The sequence below is a fragment of the Aulonocara stuartgranti genome (assembly GCF_965226115.1).
Source record: "Aulonocara stuartgranti genome assembly, chromosome: 2".
Classification (NCBI taxonomy): domain Eukaryota; kingdom Metazoa; phylum Chordata; class Actinopteri; order Cichliformes; family Cichlidae; genus Aulonocara; species Aulonocara stuartgranti.
The window spans coordinates 7104440-7126856 of record NC_138940.1 but is presented as its reverse complement, the minus strand read 5'-3'; the positions used below and the strand labels follow the sequence as shown (position 1 = coordinate 7126856).

The 22417-nt window shown below is 37.1% G+C and overlaps 2 protein-coding genes across 5 annotated transcripts; both read left to right on the top strand.

Annotated features, from left to right (window-relative positions):
* Window positions 1–5379: 5379 nt before the first annotated feature.
* tmem33 (transmembrane protein 33) lies at window positions 5380–13392 on the top strand. Its single transcript, XM_082506217.1, has 8 exons — window positions 5380–5481; window positions 6575–6642; window positions 7355–7449; window positions 7561–7748; window positions 10909–10976; window positions 11404–11537; window positions 11766–11849; window positions 12060–13392. Exons 2-8 carry the CDS (start codon window positions 6595–6597, stop codon window positions 12187–12189), a joined length of 747 nt encoding a protein of 248 aa, XP_082362343.1. The 5' UTR covers window positions 5380–5481; window positions 6575–6594; the 3' UTR covers window positions 12190–13392.
* A 739-nt stretch (window positions 13393–14131) lies between these two features.
* On the top strand, window positions 14132–22094 carry bbs7 (Bardet-Biedl syndrome 7). Of its 4 annotated transcripts, none has more exons than XM_082555472.1 (20): window positions 14132–14624; window positions 14724–14789; window positions 15519–15581; window positions 15656–15831; window positions 15931–16117; window positions 16205–16274; window positions 16366–16473; window positions 16797–16927; window positions 17106–17190; window positions 17297–17399; window positions 17506–17698; window positions 17823–17897; window positions 18001–18066; window positions 18184–18323; window positions 19414–19518; window positions 20168–20332; window positions 20446–20555; window positions 20666–20769; window positions 21307–21430; window positions 21535–22094. In XM_082555472.1, the coding sequence occupies exons 1-20, from the start codon at window positions 14589–14591 to the stop codon at window positions 21666–21668; spliced, it is 2241 nt and encodes a 746-aa protein (XP_082411598.1). In that variant the 5' UTR covers window positions 14132–14588; the 3' UTR covers window positions 21669–22094. The 4 variants fall into 4 exon arrangements, with proteins under 4 accessions (XP_082411598.1, XP_082411597.1, XP_082411600.1 ...); XM_082555471.1 differs by having other exon boundaries at window positions 17998–18066; XM_082555474.1 differs by lacking the exon at window positions 19414–19518 and having other exon boundaries at window positions 14133–14624.
* Window positions 22095–22417: the final 323 nt, after the last annotated feature.

The window sequence follows — 22417 nt, the reverse complement described above, 5'->3', positions numbered from 1 at the left end:
ACGGCGCTCGACTCTGGACCATTTTACACTCCTGGAAAACAAATACGATGGTGGCTGAGTTTTGATTAAAAAATATATGTATTTCAGGATCATTTCTGAAGCCAACAGATCCTCTTTTAAAGGCTTTACTGCTTGTTGTCCGGGTGGAATCTGATAAACTTCAAGAAACCCTAGGAGTGAATTTCCATGGAAATTAAGTAAATCCAATATGAAGAAACAATCTGATTGGTGTCACAGTCCTCGATTTCTGTGGTCATTAAGTGAGCAGTCACAACACCCCTCAACAGAATCTAGTTATAAATTCTGTTTTAGGGGTTGTTATTAGCAGTAAATTCATCAAGATCTTAAATAAACTAAACTTCAAAATAGTAATAGTAAACAGGCTGATTTGTTAGAAAATACATAAAAAAATAGCCATGTGCTGTTTAAATTGTCTTCCACTCCAGACTCATACAGTCCAATAACATCGCAAATATATGATTTAGCCTGTTACATAAATAACATTTTTAAAAAATGGTGCCATAGACACATAGCTACTTTCAATACCAGTATATTTAACACCTAATAAGTACCTACAGAAATGATGAAATGGCAACTCATGCTATATTATAAAAAGTCTCTTAGGGAAAAAAAGGGAAGAGACAATTCAGTTTTTGTGGCATAATAAATGTCCCTTTAGAAATTTGATTCAGCCAGGTTACAGTCCATGCATGGATATGTTCAAATGCAGGAAGTCCAGGTAGAAGGGGGCTGAGGTCCCAGATCACTGCAGACCTTGACACAAAGTGCATTAAGTTGGCTGATCTCTCTCAAACCATTTGATTAATTCACTCCCATTCAAAACCAAGCGAGCAAGGAGTGGAGGGACGTGACCAATGACATAATAGGTTCTGTCAAACAGCCTTGCAGAACGCCCAGACCATTTGTGGTGACAATCCTGATGCCATCAGTTCCATTATAGAACCCCCATTCAAGCCACAAACAAACATGGCTTTACTTCCAAAAAAGGGGAAAAGTCAGCTTTCTGGTAGATCCCTTTTTGCTTTTTATCTCAATAGATTTTGGCTCAGTGCTAAGCGTGGACACCAGATACCCTGACTGATCAGTAAATAATATACACTGATCAAAAAGAAAGACAAAAACCAGACCTATGTGCATCTATGCAAATTGCTCTAATTTCATATAATGTGAGCTATAATATCGATAGATGTACGTTAGACTTTAAAAAGAAATAAGGGCTCACATAATACATTTAAAATGGCTACACAATACAGTATGATTGTACACATCTCCCCTGTTACAGGAAGATAAATCTATTTAACGTTTTACCTTCCAAACAAGTTCATTTTCATTTGCCTTAAGTGTTCTGTGATCATTATGTCAATCAAAGCCAACATGTCAGGGAAGGTTTTATTTCTGAGCACTTGCATAAAAAAGGCTGGCATGAAAAAAGATTTCAGAGATTTTGCAAAATGTGATAAAACAGTTTTTAGTGTGTAAACACATACAGCAGCAGACAGTAATGGCCATCACAAACTGAGGGTCGTTACAAATGTAATGAAGAAAACACACTACATGTAAACAACAGACAAAAATGTGGTACAACTGGAGCCACTTGTCTGTTAAACAGTAGATCACATCTCCTCCAAAAGTGTTTAGCTCAAATAAATATTCCAGGTCTAAATCTCCAACAAGATGGTCCAATATCAGGAGTCAACATGCTGTTTTTGTCATTTTGCCTTATATAAGAGCAGCCTGTTAAAGCAGTAATGTGTAAGATGACCACTTGCAGGATATCTTTTGAAAATTGTGCATGGTCTAATAAAATTAAGGGATAATTTGTATAACCTAAAATATTTAATCAAAAACATTTTAGTGTGCTGTTTTCTATCTTTTGTGAAAAAAAATATTAAGATTGTAAGAGAACCCTAATCCAAATAAAATCTGCCAAGAGAACAAAGTATATTTTAACCAGCTGACAGAAGTGAAAACAGGCACAGCAAACTCAAATAAATAACTTAAATAACTGACAAGTTACTGCAGGTAAACGGGTATGTAAATATTTGTCTTTCCTTTAGCCTTGGGGGAGATCTGGTACGCGTCTGACTTTATTCCGGCTTTCTTTGGGAGTTTTAAAGCAGTTCAAATGTTTTTCCAACGCGTGATTGGATAAAAAATTAAGCAAAAACATTCATTTGTATAAATTGTACAACTTCACTTTTTAAACCTGAAGATATAAAGATATCATTCGGCCTCATCAGTTCGCCTAGAGGTTTCACACCCACCATTAATCACTGCAGTCATCGTGAAATAAGCTTGAAACGCATTCTTTGAGAAAAAAGGCCAGAGTCTGTTGATAACTCGTTTTATTGTTCTTTTAACCAGTCTGAGGGAAATTCACCGTGTCCTTCTTTTCCTCCCTATCAAACCAACTCTCTCTTAACATCTTCTTCCTCGCTTGTCCCGATTTTCATCCCCTTCCACGCCCTGTTTGTTTTGTCCGAATAGATTCAGAGACTAAGATGGAGCCACTACAAGCGCATTCCTTTAAGCATACACGACTGTTTATTTCTTTAAGAAGCTTTTCGCTTTGGTCTGTCACTCACACTCCTTTCTTTTTTCCCTTCTTTTTTCTCTCGAAAACTGTTGAAGAAGCTTTGAAGGAAAAGATTAAAAGCGGAATAAAGTGAGTGCGTAATGCGTAAAAGGGTGTTTCTTTAGATCAAAGACAATAGATATTGTTCTGCTGAAGTCAATTTCTGTAAGTATAATACTTGCATCGTTTTCCCTGTTACTGATAGTCGTACGTGTCCTCGGACGATAAATAACCACAATAACACTTAAAAATCGAAATTTAAGTACAGTTTAAAAAAGAAAAAGAAAAAGAAAAAGAAAAAAATGAAAAAACAGATTGAAGGGCCCCACATTATGAAGGCAAGACAATTTCAAAGCTTATCATTACTTTGGCTGACTTCCGGATTGTTTATTTTAGATTTTATTTTACTTTATTTTATTTAAACGCAGACTTACGCTGTTTGTGTTCTATTATATTTTTTTCTTACTTTTTAGGGAAAAAAATCGTGTCATATTTTAAGTTCTGGGCTCCTAACCCACAGAACTCGACCCACAGAAAAGGAAAAAATCGAGTAAATTATTCGAAACTGCGAGTTTGTTGATGCTGGTGTTTGATCTCAAGGGGTTTCTAATCATTAAAATGTTTAAAGGCAGTCTGGCTTTCTAAAAGCCAAAATCGTGATAAATATAAAACAGTAATGATATATATTTGTCCCATTTGCTTTCAAACGATAATGTTGAGATTTCAATAACCTTCACCTTTAGAAAGCTTCCTCAGCTGGTTCTCATCCACCCAGCAGCAATGCGGGACTTATACTGGTATCATTAACGTCCCCGAAGTCCCACATTTCTGCAAAAACATCGACATTATAATTTTTGTGACATATTTCTCTCTGCGAAACTTATCAAATACCCGCTCCATTCTTCCGTGGGAGCTCGGCCAAATTAAAAGTTGGCCACATAATGTTCTCTCATTTAAATTCTCACCTTGAGCTCTCTAGTGACTGGTAATGGTCCGAGAGGAGCTGACACCTAAAAAAATCATCAAGGTCTAGTCTCAGTGTACGCTATCGTTCGGAGAGTTCTGTCATGCCCAAAGAAGAAGAAAAAAGATAAAATAGTAATAACGTTTTGAAGCAGGCAGGCAGAATCATCAATTAAACATAGAAAATGCATGCAAGGCAGGGCGCTGCAGCCTTACTTACTCTGTGCTGTGCTGAGTCTCCGCAGTTTAATTACAAGCCCTAATTTCCGATCGCAGATAGTGTCAAAAATCTGCGACTATTTCTCAGAGATTCCCTTTAACAAGTGGAAACTTAGTGTCCTCCTGCACCATTTTATACATGATGAGCCGTCAGTAATGGGATTATTAAACAAAAACGTTTCAGGCGCTGGCGTTAACCTTTTTTAATGCCTAATTAGGTTTTGCAAAGAAATAATTAGATTCTACAGTGCTTACACTGCCTATATTTTCAAATGGCATCTGCAGCAAACACATCATCCTGCGACACTCGTGCCAATAATCTGCGGACATATGCGCCACAGCAGCAGTCAGATGCAAGATTTTAAAACATGATGGGACCAAATAAGGTGCACTTAAAGCTAAAATAATTTTCAGCACATGCTATAGGCCAACCTGCAGCAGAAGGATGCTCTGGTCGACTGCGCCCCCTTGTGGTAGTAGATTTAAGGTTCACCATTACTGAAGGAGATTGGTTAAAGGGAAAAAATAAATTCGATATTGTTATTGTCTAATAAAAAGCCCAGTAAACCTAAAATTTTTAATCCAAGCAGTACCGTTTCTGAGCAGTGCTAAGGCTAAAATAAATAAATACCACTGAAAAGAGCTCTGTGAGGACCATAATATGGGCGTTGACTTTGACGCAGGCGCAGTTTTTCCTTTAAACGGGCATAAGAGGTGCTTTTTAACAACACCAATATCGTTACTAATTTTAGATAACGTTAGACTTCCATCTCCTAATTGTCTTGTTATGACATATAACATTTATAACATTTTTTTGCACATGTCGAGGAGCGTGTCAGGCTACATTTCACTGTGTGTTATACTTGTATAACTATGCATGTGACAAATAAAGAACCTTGAACCTTGAATATCTTTGGTGCCAGACAGCAAAATGGACAATAAAGATGTATCCTCTATATGGGGAATAAATAAACAAAAATAAGTTATTATCTCTTTCTATTCATAGAAAAAATAAGTAGAAAATTATTAAATTAAACAAAATATTTTTTATTTTTTTTATTTTTTTTATTGTTAAAAGATACACACTGCGTTTGAAGTACTTCTAATCTTTCGCTTCGTGGTTTACCCTTCTCTTCATGCTATGTTCCTAGCTTTCCATGTTCATGTCACCTCTGAATATTTCGATTTTGTGTATATCACTAACGTAAAACTGCTTTTAATGTTTTCGTTTTTGGTTATCATGTTCTGTGCGAAACCTATGTAGTTTTTGATTTATTACAGCTGTTTATATTATATATCCTTTTTTATTATTCACTGTTCTTTAATTTCGAGTTTGAGCTTTCAGTATTGTTTATATTGGGGGGAGTTTACGGAATGGATTTTGTCGTTTCACTTCAGTTAGAATGCTTTGGATGTATAATTTTAGTTTAGTCTTCATTAGTTCAATTGTAGTATTAGTCGTTTAATTGCCTACAGCCTAATATGGAGGGTATCTGTCAGGAGCACAATTTTCAATAAACTTATAAAACAAAGCTTCATTAGGTACATTAAGACAGTTTTTGATATATCGCGAGAAATAGCGTACTTCCCGTCTTACGCTACAAGGTCAGCTGATCGTTTACTAGAGTAGTTCCCAGAGTGCCAAGCTTCTGCCTGTCACGTTAACCGGTTAGCACGCGACGTAAATCAACGCTGTAGCGCTGGTAAGCAGAATGCTTTATTATTGCCATATATAGGGTCAGGTGTAGCTATTAATTAAGTCTTCTTTAAACTGCCGGGCGACCTAACGTTGACAAAGTAATCAGGGAAGCATTCACGTACGACCTAGGTAGCAACTATTAGCTGAGGCGGTAGCTGACGTGCTAGTAACGATGGTAACAGAATATTCTAGATACACCTGCTGCTAAACAGCGTTAGCCTTAATAAAATACACACAGGGCTGCCTTATGATAAATTTGCAGTCATCAGTCTGGGATTTAACAGCAGTATCTGGATATTTTAACCATTTGGCCTTATAGTGTCTGTTATTAACAAGTCATTACCAGCATAAATTAGCACATCCGCCAGCTAGCTACCGGTATATCTTTCCTTTAGAGGGAATGATCGTTGTTAGATTCCATGTGTCCCATTCATATGTAGTTTGTGCTTACAAAGGTTAACCATTTAATCGTCCCGATTTTACCTTAGCGAATAGATCATCTAAGTGTCCATCTCCAGCGTCAGTTAATAGATGAATCCGGAACCTTTGTGTAAGTTAAAATTTACCAGTATATGGTGAAAGATTCATAAGGCCAAAGGTGGCCTCTTTTGTTTGTTCATCAGACTAAAATCTAAATGAAGCCAGTTTAAAAATAACAAAGGATGGAAAAAACTAACAGAGTGAAACACAAAAGTTGTGGTTTCAGCTTGAAAAACTCAGAATCAATAATAATTAATGTTACTAATTATTTTACCTTTGCAATCAGTCATTTTTATGAGATTTCTGTAGAATAATTGACAGATGTCTGGTGGAAGATTTATGTTTTACAGCAGCTCTTGGTGATACAGTTTGTCAATGGTTTTATATTGACATATATTTTGTTCAGGAAGCTGATGAAACTCAAGCCAGAGAGTGAAAATCATCATTGAGGAAGGGATGATATTTTCATCACTTGTACTCATGTCACACTGTTGTGATCGTGTGATCACATGTAACTGCTAGACAATATTATCGATTGTCCATCTAATCACAGGTGACCTGAAATTTCAATGAGCAGTTAGGGTTACTTCTAAACTTGAATTTTTTTCTCCCAACAGAGAAACCAGCACCCCCAAAGATGGCTGATGCAAACCAACAAAACCCTCCACCGCAGCTAGGCCCTGTGGTAGGTCGGCTGCTTTAACTCTGTAGTTCAAATATTCCAGTATTATTGTGCCCAAAGGTGTACTCTGATTGTACGCATCCTGGTCAGAAAAAAAAGAAAGAAAATGGTGCTTCATTTTCTGTTAATTGTTTCATCAAGAACTTTTATCAGATATTTTGAAGAAATTGGAAACAGTTTTGCTAAGATTTAAGATATCTTGAGCCCCTTACAAAATGTATGTGCTATGCATAGTTTTGACTGAACAGTTTACTTTTTTAAAATTGATATTATTTATTTGAGTGCTTTAGCCCTAGATTGTTTTATTTTCTACATATAATTGGAATGATTTCATCCTAAATCTGTAATTTTGACACCCAAACGTGTTTATCTTAGGGGGCAAGTAGAGTAGGGATGTGTGGCATGTATTTCAGTGCTGTTTGCAAGAGTTGGATGACATACACTACCAATCATTCACTTGAGTAACATCAGTTGAATGAGGATGACCAAGATGAGTTGCAGCTGCCCCCTGACTTTTGAAGGCAAGGCGGTAAAATTAACTTGTAGATTGCATTAAGATGCTTTTTAGTTTGGCTGAATTTTCTATGCTAGCCACTGAGAGAACCTGACTGTAAGTTTAAAGTCAGTAAATCTGCTACCAGTATATATAAGAAAAATGGAGACAAGAACAAGGGATTGGTTCGGTTTAATGTTGAGCATCTTTGTGTCTCTGCAGCAATTTCTAATGAGCAACAAGCTGGAAACTGCAATGTGGCTGTCACGACTCTTCACTGTCTATTGCTCTGTAATGTTCATTCTACCAGTTTTGGGGTGAGTTCACTGTGCAAAATCATCTAATTATAAATGTCAATTAGCTTTAAAAGTAATTGTAATCCAGCCAAAATCAGCATTTGAGTCTTTGTCACTGCTTGTATATTTCAGACCCTATGCAGCAGCTAACTTCTATCAGAGAGCGTTGTTAGCGAATGCCCTCACCAGTGCGCTTCGCTTACACCAGAGGCTTCCACGCTTTCAGCTGAGCAGAGCTTTCTTGGCCCAGGCTCTGCAGGAGGACAGCTGCCATTACCTGCTCTACTCACTCATCCTGGTCAACTCCTACCCCATTACAAGTATCCTTTCATTATGAGCAAGTCTGCAAGATTAAATGGAGATTAGAGCAGGGCAATATGGCCAAAAATATTTATCACGATATATATTTGAAAATTTGCGATAACGATATAACCGACGATATAATTGATGCGAGACAAAATACAACTCCACAACATTACTAGCGCAAAAAGACAACCTTCCATTTATTTTCACTTAAACAAGAAGCTGGTTTTTATGTACATTAAAGCTTTATAAAAATGTAACAGTGCAAATGCAAATTCCTTGCTGAAAGTTTAACCAAAAGGCATTTCCAGTAGAAATGGGCTGACATATCCTGAGCATAGAGCTGGGCGATAGAACGATAACGATATGTATCGCGATATAACTTTTACTCGATAGAGAAATTAAGCTATTGCGATAGACCTCGCCGCTCTTGTCCTCTTAAAAAAATAAAAAAATCAGCCAATCCAAATTAAGTAGCGCAGAGCCGAACCAATCACAGCCGCAGCGTCACGTCACGTGACTTGTAACGTACAGCACAAGTGCCAAGCCGCACGTGTGTTTGTTTGGGAAGCAGCCAGCAGGTAATGGAGGAAATGAGTGTGCTGACTAGAAAAATCAACCGAGCGTGACCGAAGAGAAAACAGATGATGGTTCCAACGCCGGAGAGATTGTCGAACGGAAGAGCCATAGAAGTTCCGTAGTGTGAAGGTATTTCGGCTATTTCAAGTCTGACAAAAAACAGAGTAGCGTGCACTGTAAATGTGCCGAAAGCAAGTCTGGAAATACAATAAACTGGTGCATGCGTCACACTGTGCGCCACGTTATTGTTTCGGTGAAATGAATTTCTACAATACTGTTACTGTTAATTCTACTCTCTGCAGTGTTTAAATGCTTACATATACACACAGTTACTGTCCGTCCACACATACGACTCGGTTCTGCTTCTATGCCCCAGCTTTGTTTACTTTTTCCCACCGAGGCTTCTAGACTTCTGATTGGCCAATATTTCTGCACGGTTAGGAATCTAGCGCCACCTGCTGCTTTGGCATGTTCATAGCAGCGTTTTCCTTCATTTCTGCCTTTATGTGTGGACAGGATTATTTTTTAAAACGAAAACGGAAAATCTCCGTTTTCAAAAATACCCGTGTACGTGTGGACGTAGCCTCAGTCTCTGACTGGAAGCGCTAATTCGTCATTCGGCTTTTGTCAGACTAAAGTAACTGTTAAAACTGTTTGAAAAGCTAAGCTATACAACAAGAAGAGATTGAGAATTTCCTTTTAGTTCTCAGTTTATTTGATATTGACAAAAGTTAGTCAGTTTTGTCTGTTCTTCTGTAACACAAACTAAGATTTATTTTTAGAATTAATATTTTGTTTCTAAGTGGAATTGACAATTTAGTAGTCTGTTTCGTTTGTTCTATTTTGAAACTTAAACGCTTTAGCGGCTGCCTTTTGTGTAGTTTGCAATATTTGCCTTTATTTATCTGAAAAAGTCTGATGTTCCTTAAGTACATCTACCCTGTTGAACTTATTATGGGAAATAAATATTTACATAAAAACAAGCTGCTGATTATTTCACATTTTACTTGTGAGCAACGGCACATTTAAATCTTACAAATATAGTTATTTGGCTTATATCGTGATAGATATCGTTATTGCCTGAAATGAAAAAAACATATCGTGATATGAAAAAATCTCATATCGCCCAGCTCTACCTGAGCATAACCATGTATAATATCCACTGAAGTTAAAAAGAGGTGCTTTGCAACATTAAACTGCAGTGTGCAGTACGCATTTTTCGGACCATAAGGTGCACGGGATTATAAGGCACATTAAGCGAAACAAAGTAGTCAGATAAATCAAACTTTATTAAACTCATTCTTCTTGCTTCCTCCACTTCTGTACCATTGATTCATTAATGTTGAATTCTCTGGCAGCTGCTCTATTCCCATGTTGTTGCAGTATATTAATGACTAACCTCGTATTGTGGATGGATTATCTCAGTTGTGCTCCTGACTGAAGTTTGGTCCGTTTACAGCATCCTGCCATGCGATTGCATTTGTCTCTAACCATGAAGAACCTTCACGTTAACTTTTATAAGTGGAAAAGTGTTAGTGTTCGTCCTCCAGCTTCACTGTTTATGTTATGCTAACATAGCTGTGTCGCTAGCGATCACGTAGCACATCATTATATACCAGCTAGCCCAACTTCAGTAACCCTACAAACGTCACTGCTGTTTAGTTTCCTGTCTTTATTTATGTTGGAAGTGATAGCAGAGCTGTGCATTTGATTTTTTTCAGAAATCTCTCAGTCAGAACATGCAATATCATGCTTAGGTAACTAGCGAAACTAGCGAGCTAACTTCCGCTAGCTTCCTGCTAACTTCTAACTCCGTTAAATGTAATAACTTTTGTTTTCATGGATGCCTGGAAGTTAAACTTTATAGTTACACCTGGTAAAGCAGCAATGCTGATCGTTTTATTAAAGATGAAAGAATTTAGACAGTTTTTAACTCTAAGTGATGCTGCAGTGTTGTTTGACCTGAAACATACGGAGTTTAGGACCCAGATTACTCCCAGATTTAAGAGCATCTTAGTCCGACAAATATGACAATAACAACGGCCGCTTGCATGTTCTGCAAAAAAATGTGCTTTGTTGTGTATCTGATGGACAAACACCAAACCAGTTCCACATCACGGAAGTTGCACCATTTTTACAAACCAATTCTGGTTCATCTGTTTCACTCAACAATCGGCCATGTGCGTATGAAAACAAAGGCACTGCGCATGCGCGTTTTACTCCCATTCTATCGCGATATTTCATTTTCCTATCGTTGCCTAACATTATACCGGTATTACCGTGAACGGTATAATATGGCCCAGCCCTAATGGAGATGATAGCATTGCTACATACATTGTGTGTTTTTTAGTTTTAAACAATAATAAAACACTATTTCACTGCTATAGTTGGACAGACATTTACTTGTTGCTGCAGTTTTTTTCCAAAGACGGTCTGATAGGAGTCCTTAAAGGGTTCAGACCTGCAGTATTACAAATCAATTAGTCTTAGCAGTAAAAGATTTAGTTTTTCCGTAGTTGGAATCATGCTCCCTTATTATTGTATTATTTAGGAGGAAGTTGTTCTTTTTTGTTATTTAATCTTAACCTTGTTGTCCAGTGAGCATCTTTCCAGTTTTTCTTTTTTCCTTGCTTCACGCAACTACCTACACAAAGAAAGTTCTTGATGTAAGTATGAGTCACCACAGTGACTTATTGAAAATTACTGTGAAATCAGTTTAAACATTATATAGCCACAAGATGGGATATTAGTACCAGCCAGGCCACCATGTCTGAGGCAGCAGAGTAGGTTTGTGGTTGGGTTCACACAGTTGCAACAGAGCAGCGCTTTACATGGCTGCTCTGCTTGTGTGTGTGTGTGTTTGAGAGAGATTAGGCAAATGAGAAACACAACGTAAAGAACTTTATACTTAACTGTTACAGTTAAATTGAACTACGAACGTATAATGTACCATTAAGCGACTTAAAGTCTGGAGGCTAATGATTTTTAATGTGTTTTCCTTTACCTTTTACTTCTTGCACCCACTGCTCATTTCAAAATGTTGATTTGCCAAAGCTTTCATTTCACTTTGTGACTGTTTTCTGTTTCTTTAAGACCATGGGCCCAAACAGCATGATGTTTATCCGGGGTCTCCTGGACAAACTGACAACTAATCAGCAGAATATCCTGAAGTTTATTGCCTGTAATGAGATCTTCTTGATGCCAGCAACTATTTTTATGCTGTTCAGGTATGCTTACAACTGTCAACGATTTCTTTTTCTGAAGACCAATTGTAGCATCCCTAATCTAGAGATATGTGAATATTGATTAGTTGCAGTGACTGTTTTGTGGTTATTGTTGTGTTAATCTCATAAATATCTATCAGTTTTCTCTTAACAAATGCAAGCCCTTCTTTGTAATCTTAATACAGAGTGTCCAGTTTTCACATGTTCATGTCAATAATATTTTGTCAACAGCGGCCAGGGGAGCCTATTGCTGCCTTTCATTTATTACCGATTCCTCACTCTGCGCTACACATCCAGAAGAAATCCATATTGCCGGTAAGACTTTGAATTATCCGTTATTGTCACATAGCAACATGGTGACTCAGTGTTTTGCGCTGTTGCCTCACAGCAAGAGGCTCTGGGGTTCAACCAAGGACATGGCCCTTCTGTTTAGAGTTGGCATGCCCTGCTATTCAGAAGGTACAAAGATTAGATTAAATTTGCTTTCAATACAATCCGAGTGAAGTACTTTTCTTTCTATCTCAGCACCTTGTTCACCGAGCTGCGAATTCTTTTGGAGCATTTCATCATGAAGCCTGCCTGCCCTGCCTTCTTCAGGAGGATGTGCCTCAGCAGTATCGCCTTTATCAGCCGCCTCGCCCCCACGGGGGTTTGATTACACTAAATTTGTTTTCCTCATGTTTTGTTTTTCAGTAAGATGTACGATGTGACTTAACTTCGATGGGGAAAGACTTTGCCATCAATGGAAGGAACCGTTTTTTTTGAATGTCAACTTTACAGTCTGTGCTCCAATTTTTGTGTATCTGAGTGCAGCTGAAGACAAGCCAGTAATGCACTGAAGGCTAATGCTGATGTTTGCGTTTCCATCCTTTTAATGTGACCTCATTGAAGCGGTGGACATCCTGTTCTGTTACTTTCGATGGGCCGAGCACATTAGCTTGACATCAGCTGGGTTCCCTGTTTATCGGCTGTTATCATTCTTTCCTTTCATGTCTTATTTATTCATTAAAATCACTTATTATATAATGAAACATTAACATTCTCAGATTAGTAAATTAATGAACATGTGTTTATAAACAATGGATTATGATCATTTCTTTAAATAATTATATTGTACTTTTTCAGTTTCCAACTATGTCTGATTTGTAAAGCATCCAATGCTCTTATGTGTCTAAAAGCCTAAATATTAAATGTATTCTATCAATGCCATTGACTCACATTTCAGCAACATGCAAAATCTTATGTAGCTATGATGTCAAAATGGATGTTAAACTGAGAAAATAATCTGCTGTATTTTATAGGATATTTTAAGGTACCAGATGTTCTGCTGTATGATTCACAAATGGAATAACTTGCAGAAAGCATGCCATGCTTATGAATGCACCCTGACCTCATTTCTCAGTTTAAAAGCTGTTTTGATTTTGAGTCATTCATTTTTTATTAGGCTATAGGTTTCTTGCTTAATGCATGCCCTGGTATGTTTTTCTTTCCCTGCCATGTTAATTGTGTTTACTTGCCTACAGACAAACCACATTTTTATAATGAGAATAAAGTTATCTCCTAAACAAACATAGTGTTGAAGAATGCTAATTGGGTTTGGTACCAATAATTTCTTGCATTATAATAGTTGACTTCAATATGAACAAATCCTAATAAGGATTTATTTATGCCTGTTTTTAATTGTTATTCAAAGCATAGGTCTAATATAAAAGTATTTATCACAGATAATTTCAGTGTAATTGTATATTGTTTCTCACTAGAGAAATGTGAGTTAGTGAATAATTGTTCAGACCCTATGAGTACATTGTAAAAACAATTTTACATGTACATATCAAATACATCTTATAGACACACTGCACGCCATTTATCTGGGATATATTTGCAAAAAACGACGTGTGATATTTATGTGTCATTTTAAATAAGAGTTCTTTGATTTTATGATACAACAGATATTTATGTGGGAGAGTAAAAAGAGCTTGTTCTTTCATTTAAGTTCATCCACGTACTCTTCCCTGATTACTCCTGACAACGCCAGTTAGTCATCTGAAAGCACAAGAAAGAAGACAATTTTCAAGAAAACTCTGACAAGATACCATCACTAAAACCAAATTTTAGTTTCTCTACAGTATGTGCCAGCATTTGTATAGGTAAAGGACTGTGTTTATTAATGGTGTAAATGAAAAAAATATATGACTATGACTTTTAAGTACCTTTAACATTGACATAATAAATGTGTCACTATAATTAAATGGTGTTTTATGTTTATAAATGAGAGGTGCCAAGAGGGTCTGGATAAGTAGTAAACTTTGTATTTCCCAAAAATAGAGAAAGAGTAAAAGTTGGTACAGATCCTTGAGTAAAAACTATTCAGTTGTTTCCAAAACTTTGAAAATTCAAAAGGCTAATGGGATTTTTCACATTACTGGCAGAATGGCACACTTAAGCCACTTTTAAAAACATTATTGTCATTATTTGCTGCTTTTATGTTTCATTTCTCTTTTTGTCTTTTATGTATTCTTGTATTGTCTGCTAGATATAGAAGTGATATGACGCACCGGTAGAAAACGTGAATGAGATAGCCAATCAAAATGCAGCTTCAATGTCCGTTACTCCCTTTCAACCAGTGGAATTGCAGTTTTGTTACAGCCTGCAACGTTGCCATTAGCAACGGCAACTGGCCTCTACAAGTCCCAAAATGTTGCACAGATCGTTTATACCTGATATCGGCGTTTAATGGGAATTTATTCGCGCTCACATCTACACACATCGACTTCCTTCGTGTCTTTTTTAAAGATGATTTTCGGTCGTTGAGGAAGCCTGCGTGCCAGTACCAGTTAGCTCCGATTGCTAAAGCTAGCACGTTGAGCTAATCCCATTGCTTTAGATAATCCCAGTCTCAGCTAGCATCGTTATCGTCTTGGAATTGGGTTGAACGTTTTTCTGACAAAGTGTTAATTGTAACGGGCGGCTATGGGCCAAGAGTAGTGTCTGAATAACCTGCTTGGAATATTTGCAGATTTTTTTTCCTACTTAAGTTGAAACAGTAGAAAGAAGATGGATCTTCGCCTCAATAGAGTTGATTACATTCAGGTAAAACAAAGCAGACTACGTCAGGTTTATGCTGTGTGTGTTTTTCTCTCTCTTTAATTAATATTAGGAGTAAAAGTTCTCCTCCATTCTATCTCTCAGGTTGGCGTGACATCTCAGAAAACTATGAGGCTTCTTCCTCCACTGGGAAAAAAGGCAACCCAAAAGGTATCGTTTATGAGCCATACAGTAACCTAAATTAATTAACATTTGTGGTGTTAGTATTGTTTTCTGACTAAATCCAGATTGTTTTCCTGCTTTTGCTGAAGACTGCAGATGATTAATTTTGTTAATTGACCCTTGGGGATAAATAAAGTCTTTCTGATTCTGATTTTAAAAATGTAACCAGTTTTATTATTTGGGTTTTAGTTTATTTATCTGTAATACATATTTTGTTTACTAGATGGTCAGAAATCAAAACCAATGACATTGATTTCTGATAAATAATTGCTTTACCCGAGCCCTTCAAGAAGTAAGACTTGTCATGCTGTGCAGTAAGTTGGGCAGTTGTTTTGAAGTTTTAGTTTAATTGAAAGAGGGACATGTAAACTGCTTGTATAGTCAGTCAAATTTCATAAAGATCAATAGACTTTGTCTCAAAACAAGATTTAGACACTATTTTTCCAACAGGCTTTAATTAAACATGTTTTCTATTAGTTCATTGTAGAAAACTTTAAAAAGTGCATTTTGGGTAAACCTCAAGGGTCATATCACCATGTGGGATCAGTGCTCGGTCGAAACAAATTATAGTATATGTAAGGTCTCTTTTATACTCTCTTTTGATACTGGGCTTATCTTCTAGATATGACTCCTTGCCTTTGCTACAATCGTTAATTAAACTAAAAAATGAAATTGGTAAGTATTAGAGTGCTTGACTGGTGTCTCCTCATGTTTTAGGTTGCTATTGCTGATCATGATGGAATACTCACATGTTTTGGCATCAAGAAGGGGGAAGCAGTGGTGAGTAAATATTTTCCTGTCATCACAGAGATTTGAAATGAACAGCTTGTAAGACTTTTGACTCTTTGTTTCAGCCTGTCTTTAAAACACTTCCTGGCCAGAAGATAGCCCGAATGGACCTTGGAGGTGCTGCGGGAACTCCCCAGGAAAAGATCTTTGTCTGCTCTGGTTCTCAGGTCCGAGGATTCACCAAGAAAGGCAAACAGTTCCTCACTTTTGAAGCCAACCTAACTGAGAGCATTAATGCAATGTAGGAAACATGTTTTGTTTTTTTTCTTCATTTTGATTTACATTACACGATTGAGCTGTGCAGAGTTGTGTCATCTTTACCCCACTGGGTCTTTTCCAGGCATGTCTCAGGCGCTGACCTTTTTGTGTGCGCAAGTTACATCTACAACCACTACTGTGACTGCAAAGATCAGGACTACTACCTCTCTGGAGACAAGATCAATGACATCACATGTTTGTCCACTGAAAACCTCACTCACCTCGTCCCCGTCCTGGCATGCCAAGATCGAGTGCTCAGAGTCTTGCAGGTAGACTGAGCTCTCATTTACTGTTCTGATTATGAGTTGCTCTTTGTCAAATGAGAGATGCCAATTGTTTTATGGTTTTGTATGTAGAGATCTGAACTTGCATATGACATAGAAGTTCCTGGACCTCCTTCTGTGTTGGAACTGTATAAAGAGCAAGGCAAGTTGATTTCTTTGTTTACTGTAACCATAAAGCATAAAGCTGCTTTATATGTACCCGTTTGAACTTAATTTCTGAAATTTCTCTTTAGGAGAGGAAATTCTCTTTGGAACCACAGATGGAAAAATAGGATTGGTTGAGATTGGTGAACTTTCAGCTGCGACCAAATGGGAACTTGACAATGACAAAAAGAAAGGAGGTATGTACAGAAATGCATTATTTTCTCATGAACACTGTTAGAAAAGATGGGCATAGCATCGAGTTCTTACACATGAAGCCAGTGTACAGGTGCCTTAAAAGTGCAATATTTTTACTGTCTAGCAGAGGGTGATTGCTCTGAGTCAAAGCAGTCATAAAGCGGAGTCTACTGCATGGGCATGCAGTAACAATTTGTTTCTCAAACAGATCTATCTGATCTCATTTTATACACAATGTATGTTTCCACAATGTTTAAACAGATACTCATGCATACTAGGTGATGACTTAACCTCTGGCAAAGTGATCATGTTTTCTGTCTCCCAGGAATTCTTTGCATTGACAACTATGATATTATTGGTGACGGAGTGAATGATATCCTGGTGGGGAGGGATGATGGGACGGTTGAGGTCTACGGCTTTGACAGCTCTAATGAACCGACATTGCGCTTTGAGCACGTAAGTGATTAAAAATTCACTCTCCATAGATTTACAGTTGTATTTTTGTAACTGTTACAAACCTAAAGTTATTTGAATAATTGTTGCTTAATTTACAAATATTAATGCATTTAGGTATTAAATGACAGACTCCCTTCTTAATCTTCAATATTTTCTCTGCTGTGTTTCCTCATAACAGGTATTGTCAGAGAGTGTGACCTCCATCCAGGGTGGTTGTGTAGGGAAGGAGTCTTATGATGAGGTCTTGACTGCCACCTACACGGGTTAGATGATAATGTTTCCCTTAATACTGCAGCTTATGCATTTTTTCCCCTCAGGAACAATAAGTGTCTGGTGTCTTGTGTCCACTCTTTTCTTCACTTCTTACAGGATGGGTGACTGGTTTGACCACTGAGCCTCAGAAGGCCGAGGCTGGCCCCGGAGATGAGGTCAGGATGAGCAAGGAGACACAGTCTAAAGTAGAAGCACTCAGGTATTAGCAAAATCTTGTTCCCTTTTTTTTTTGTTTGGTTTACTGTGAAGTGTGATTTCAAAACAAGTCTTTCAGTTTTTCAGTTAGTAATGTTGTTAACTTTCAGGGCAGAGCTGGAGCAGCTGCAGGTCAAAGTCCTGCAGGGACGTGAGCAGTACCAGCAGACCTCTCAATCAAGCACGGCTGTCTCTGCTGTCCCCGTCTTCAGCATCAATGACAAGTTTACACTCTGCCAAGACGATGCCAGCTACAGCCTCACCCTGGAGGTGCAGACTGCCATCGACAACCTGCTGTTGCAGGTACATGTGTCTGTTATACCGCACTGTTAAAAGACAAGTTGCAATACCAAAAAAAAGTACACTTTTCATTCCGTGTAGCAAAAGTAAGCTAGCAGAATATGACTGAGACTAATGTTCTACACAGAGTGATGTCCCTATTGACCTCCTGGATGTGGATAAGAACTCAGCTGTCGTCAGTTTCAGTGAATGTGACTCAGAGGTGAGCTGTGTAAACTATGTGCACACAAAAACTTTTACAAACTAAGTCATAAACCTGCTTCTGTGATCAAAGGCCTCACATTCATTCAGTTTATGTTTAGCAGCCCAATGGGAACTTCCTCCTGGCCACATACCGATGTCAGGCCAACACTACCAGAATTGAGCTCAAAGTAAGTGAAAGTGTGGCATTTTTAAAATGGCTACATAATCAACTTGCCTCAGCTATTTGTGATATGATGTGTTACAGAAGAAGTAATATGTTTAATCCACAACAAACTGTTCTATAGGTGAGGTCCATTGAGGGACAGTATGGAACCCTGCAGGCGTATATCACCCCAAGACTGCAGCCTAAGACATGTCAGGTACGCCAGTACCAGATCAAACCTCTGTCCCTCCACCAGCGGACTCACAGCATAGACCAAGAGAGGTAATTAAAAGAATAAAAGAAAAATTTGCACTACTTTGAATTTTGAAAACAGTCTTTTCAAGTATAATAAAATCATAGAGATGTGAATTGAAATTTGGTAATCTCATTCTTTTTGAAGCAGAACACAAAAGATAGTTTTAAAGACAAAAACACATTATTAGCTTTAAACCTAGAGTTGTGAATGGTTCCTACATTTAGACCCTCGAATTGAAACTAAAATTGTCAGTGCAACATAAGACACAGTGTCCAGTTTGCCTTCCATCACAGTAATAAAGAATCCTGAATTTAAAAAAAATAATCTGGATCTGAATTCCCAACAAACATAAATCAAGCCCCAGCTCTGGTGAAATTCTGATGTTATTTTTCCATAACTTTTAGAGTAACAAACCCACAAACAAATAAAAGTGTGAGTGACTACACACATATATACTGACAGTTCCTTTGACATCATGCATGCGTTCCTGGATCCACAAAGACATCTGAAGATTAGTAGCAACTAGAACTGCGATATCTCCCAGTTTTTGTTATTTCACTTTATTATGTGTTTGTTGTGAAATGACATGGAATTTCTAGTTTTGCTTCCAGTTTTTAGCAGACACATAATCTCCTTGGTGGATTTAATATTTTTATTTTATCATTTTTTGTGTGTTGAAAATAAATATGCTTACTTCTTGCTTTTAGGGTACGTTCACACTGCAGGTCTTAATGCTCAATTCCGATTTTTTGATCAAATCCGATTTTTTTGTCTGCTTGTTCACACTACAAATAAAATGCGACAGCAAATGCGCTCTAGTGTGAACGTCCAAAGCGGCCCGCATGCACAAAAGAAGACGTCACACACACAACGCGCTCTGTTTAGACCCAGAGAAAACAATATTGTTTGACTGATGGCCCTTAATGTAAAGACTTCGGACTTTACGTTTCCCAATTTTTGCTTTGAGTTATTTTGTTATTTACATAATAATGTAAATAACCTAATAATGATCCTTATTGCTGTTTTAGAGGAGCGGTGCTTCAAAGGATAGCTGCAGATTTCTGTCAGAATCTGCAGATTATACAGTATAAATAAAATGTTCATGTTTCTCCAAAGTTGTCCTCCCAACAGTTTCACTAACATCTACACTGGATGGCCAGGAAGTGTTCGCGATGTCTTATCGGGTGCTTCTCTGAAGCTGATAATTGGCGTCTGTCTTGTGTAAGTGATGTAAAAGATGGATTTAATGCGACTTGACCTTTCAAATAGCAGTCGCTTTCTAAAACATCGGATATGTATCGGATTCAGTACCACATACGAAAGTGACCCACATCGGATTTGAAAATATTGGATTTGTGCTGTTCACACTGTCATAGCATGATCGGATATGGGTCGCATAGGGTCAAAAAAATCAGATTTGATGCGCTTTCGCCTGCAGTGTGAACGTAGCCTTAGTAACCTCTACTTTTACTATGGTTTTCTATGAGATATGTGTCAGCAACTTTGTGTTGTATGTATATATTACTGTTAATAGCAGCAACACAGGAATGTTCTAACACGGTTCTTTTATCAGGATTTCCCTTTTTTCTCATAAAATCCCATATGGAAAACAAATAGTAAAAACTTATATGTGATTACTCATGAAAGTGGCCACTTTCTCATTACTTTCATACATTGTTTTAGTAAGTATCCAAAACATACAAGTTTCATTATATAATTTTTCAAGGGATCTTATATCTGTTTTCACTCTTATATGCTTTTCATACAAGTTTCACACAAGACAGATACAAACTTTATAAGATTTATATATATCTTTCCCAGATGGGATCATTTGTTTTCGTTTCTCTTTGCTTTTCTCACTCTATTTAAGGCCAATGAACAGGCTCAGTCTGGTTGGGCAGTTCAGTTTTGCAGAGATCCACTCCTGGGTGGTTTTCTGTTTGCCGGAGGTACCTGAGAAAACACCCGCAGGAGAGAGCATCACATTTTATTTCCACAACACCTTCCTTGGCACACAGCTTGAAGCCACCTACTGGTAAATGCAGGCACACAGTAGACAAGCTCTAAACTACATACACTTTAAGTTTTTGAAGAGTTTAATAGGTAGTTTCATATAGTTTAATATATTGAACCATTTTGTATTCACAGCAAAGGGGAGGGTCACTTTAAGTCTGACAACATCTCTACGATCTCCATACTGAGTGATGTTCTGTCTAAAGAAGCTACCAAAAAGAAAATCAATCTCAACATTTCGTACGGTAGGTGTATTATTGTTCTATTTCAATACCATCTGTCAGGTTTTATTTTTGTTTTGTTTTTTTAAATAGAAGAAATAGAAAACCTGTATTTATGTTTATTAATCTTCCAGAAATCAGTGATGACTCTGTGAGCCACACCCTTAACATGATCCATCCAAAGCTGGAGTACCAGCTGTTGTTGGCTAGAAAAGTTCAGCTCATCGATGCCCTTAAAGTAAGTGTAAAAGCAAAAAAGATATTCATTCCTTTGAACTGTGTTGTGGAATTTGCAGTAAAGACCACCCGGTTTGATCAGAATTTAATCAAATACCTTCTAGAAAAAAGTCTTGCAACTCGGCAGCCATCTTGCTAATGCCACAAGCAATTATTTTTAATGGTTATGTAAATGAGAGGTGAGAGAGTTATAACTCTAAGCTGACATAAATTGCACGTATAGAATCTTCAGTTAAACTGATGATTTTAAAATGATGAAAACTGTTTTAAAGCTATTTAAACCTAAAATGAGGATTAAAAAGCTGTAATCCCTGCAGGTTATATTTTTATTACAGAGGCACCAGTTTCACAATATGGCAACGTTATTTCCATTGCATCCCTGCCAATATACTGTTGAAACTGTTGCAAATCTGCTGTGCACGATTTAGTGAAATGATACAGTTTCCTCACATGTTTCTTTTGAGTGTAATTTAATGTAGCTACTAATATCTGCTTCCTATTTCCCAACATGCGTCTCTACTTCCTCTGTGGTCATCAGGAGCTTCAGGTTCATGAGGGGAATGCTGATTTCCTCATTCCAGAATATCGCAACATCTTGGATGAATCCGCTAATCTCCTTGAGGAGTACAAGAAACAGCCTGCACACCTTGAAAGGCTTTACGGTGCAATGTTTTAACAGTTTCATTTAACTGATCTCATTGTGATCCTTACCGTATTAATATTGTTGGCCTATGATAGTTAATATTTTTCATTCTCTTTCCTGTAGGAATGATCACAGACCTCTTCATCGACAAATTCAAGTTCAAGGGCCAGAATGTAAAAACCAAGGTGTCCTCATTGCTGGAGATACTTGATAACTATGACTTGAATTCTCTGTTAGATTTTTTTAATGAGGCCTAAGTTTTTAATAGGTCAGAAGGTATTCATTTAGTTGTCTTTGAATGTTTGTGCTATTTTTGTATTCTAATGAAACACTTGTTTCATGGTAGTATCTCTGTGTTTCTGTAATGTTATTAAATATATTTAGTTACTTTTTGTCATAGCTACTGAGCACAATATTTAAATATTTATGTATTTTAAAGTATCTGGAAATAACTATAAAAAAAGTTACCTGTATGAATAGCTGGCATTTAAAGTGACCAAATATAAGGTTGTTAAAGAAATATGTAATGTATATTTTTATGTTATGGTTTTCATATGAGTGATGTTCATCTCTTCAAATAAAAATGAGATGATGTAAAGTTCATTATTCACTGGACTAATGCTACTACAAAAACCTACTTGTATAGAAGAAGAAATGCATAATACAGTGAATTTTAACAAAGAGCCAATCAAGTCTCATTCATTAAACTGTTACATCTACACTATCATGGACAGCAAATCTATAGATTGCCTATTTGCTTCCATTGTCTGATAGAGTACCAGAGATCAAGTCCTGCAAAATCACACCAACGTTGTGGAAGTTAATTGAATACATATACTTTGAAGGACTGAAAGTCCCAATGTACTTTTTCCACAGAATTTGTATTTTTTGCTACTTTGTGACTTTACACTTTTTACACTTTACACTTTACCATTTATTTGGTATCTAGTTTCTTTGCACTTTTAAATTTGACATACAAGTAGTTTAGAGAATATAAAGCAGAGGC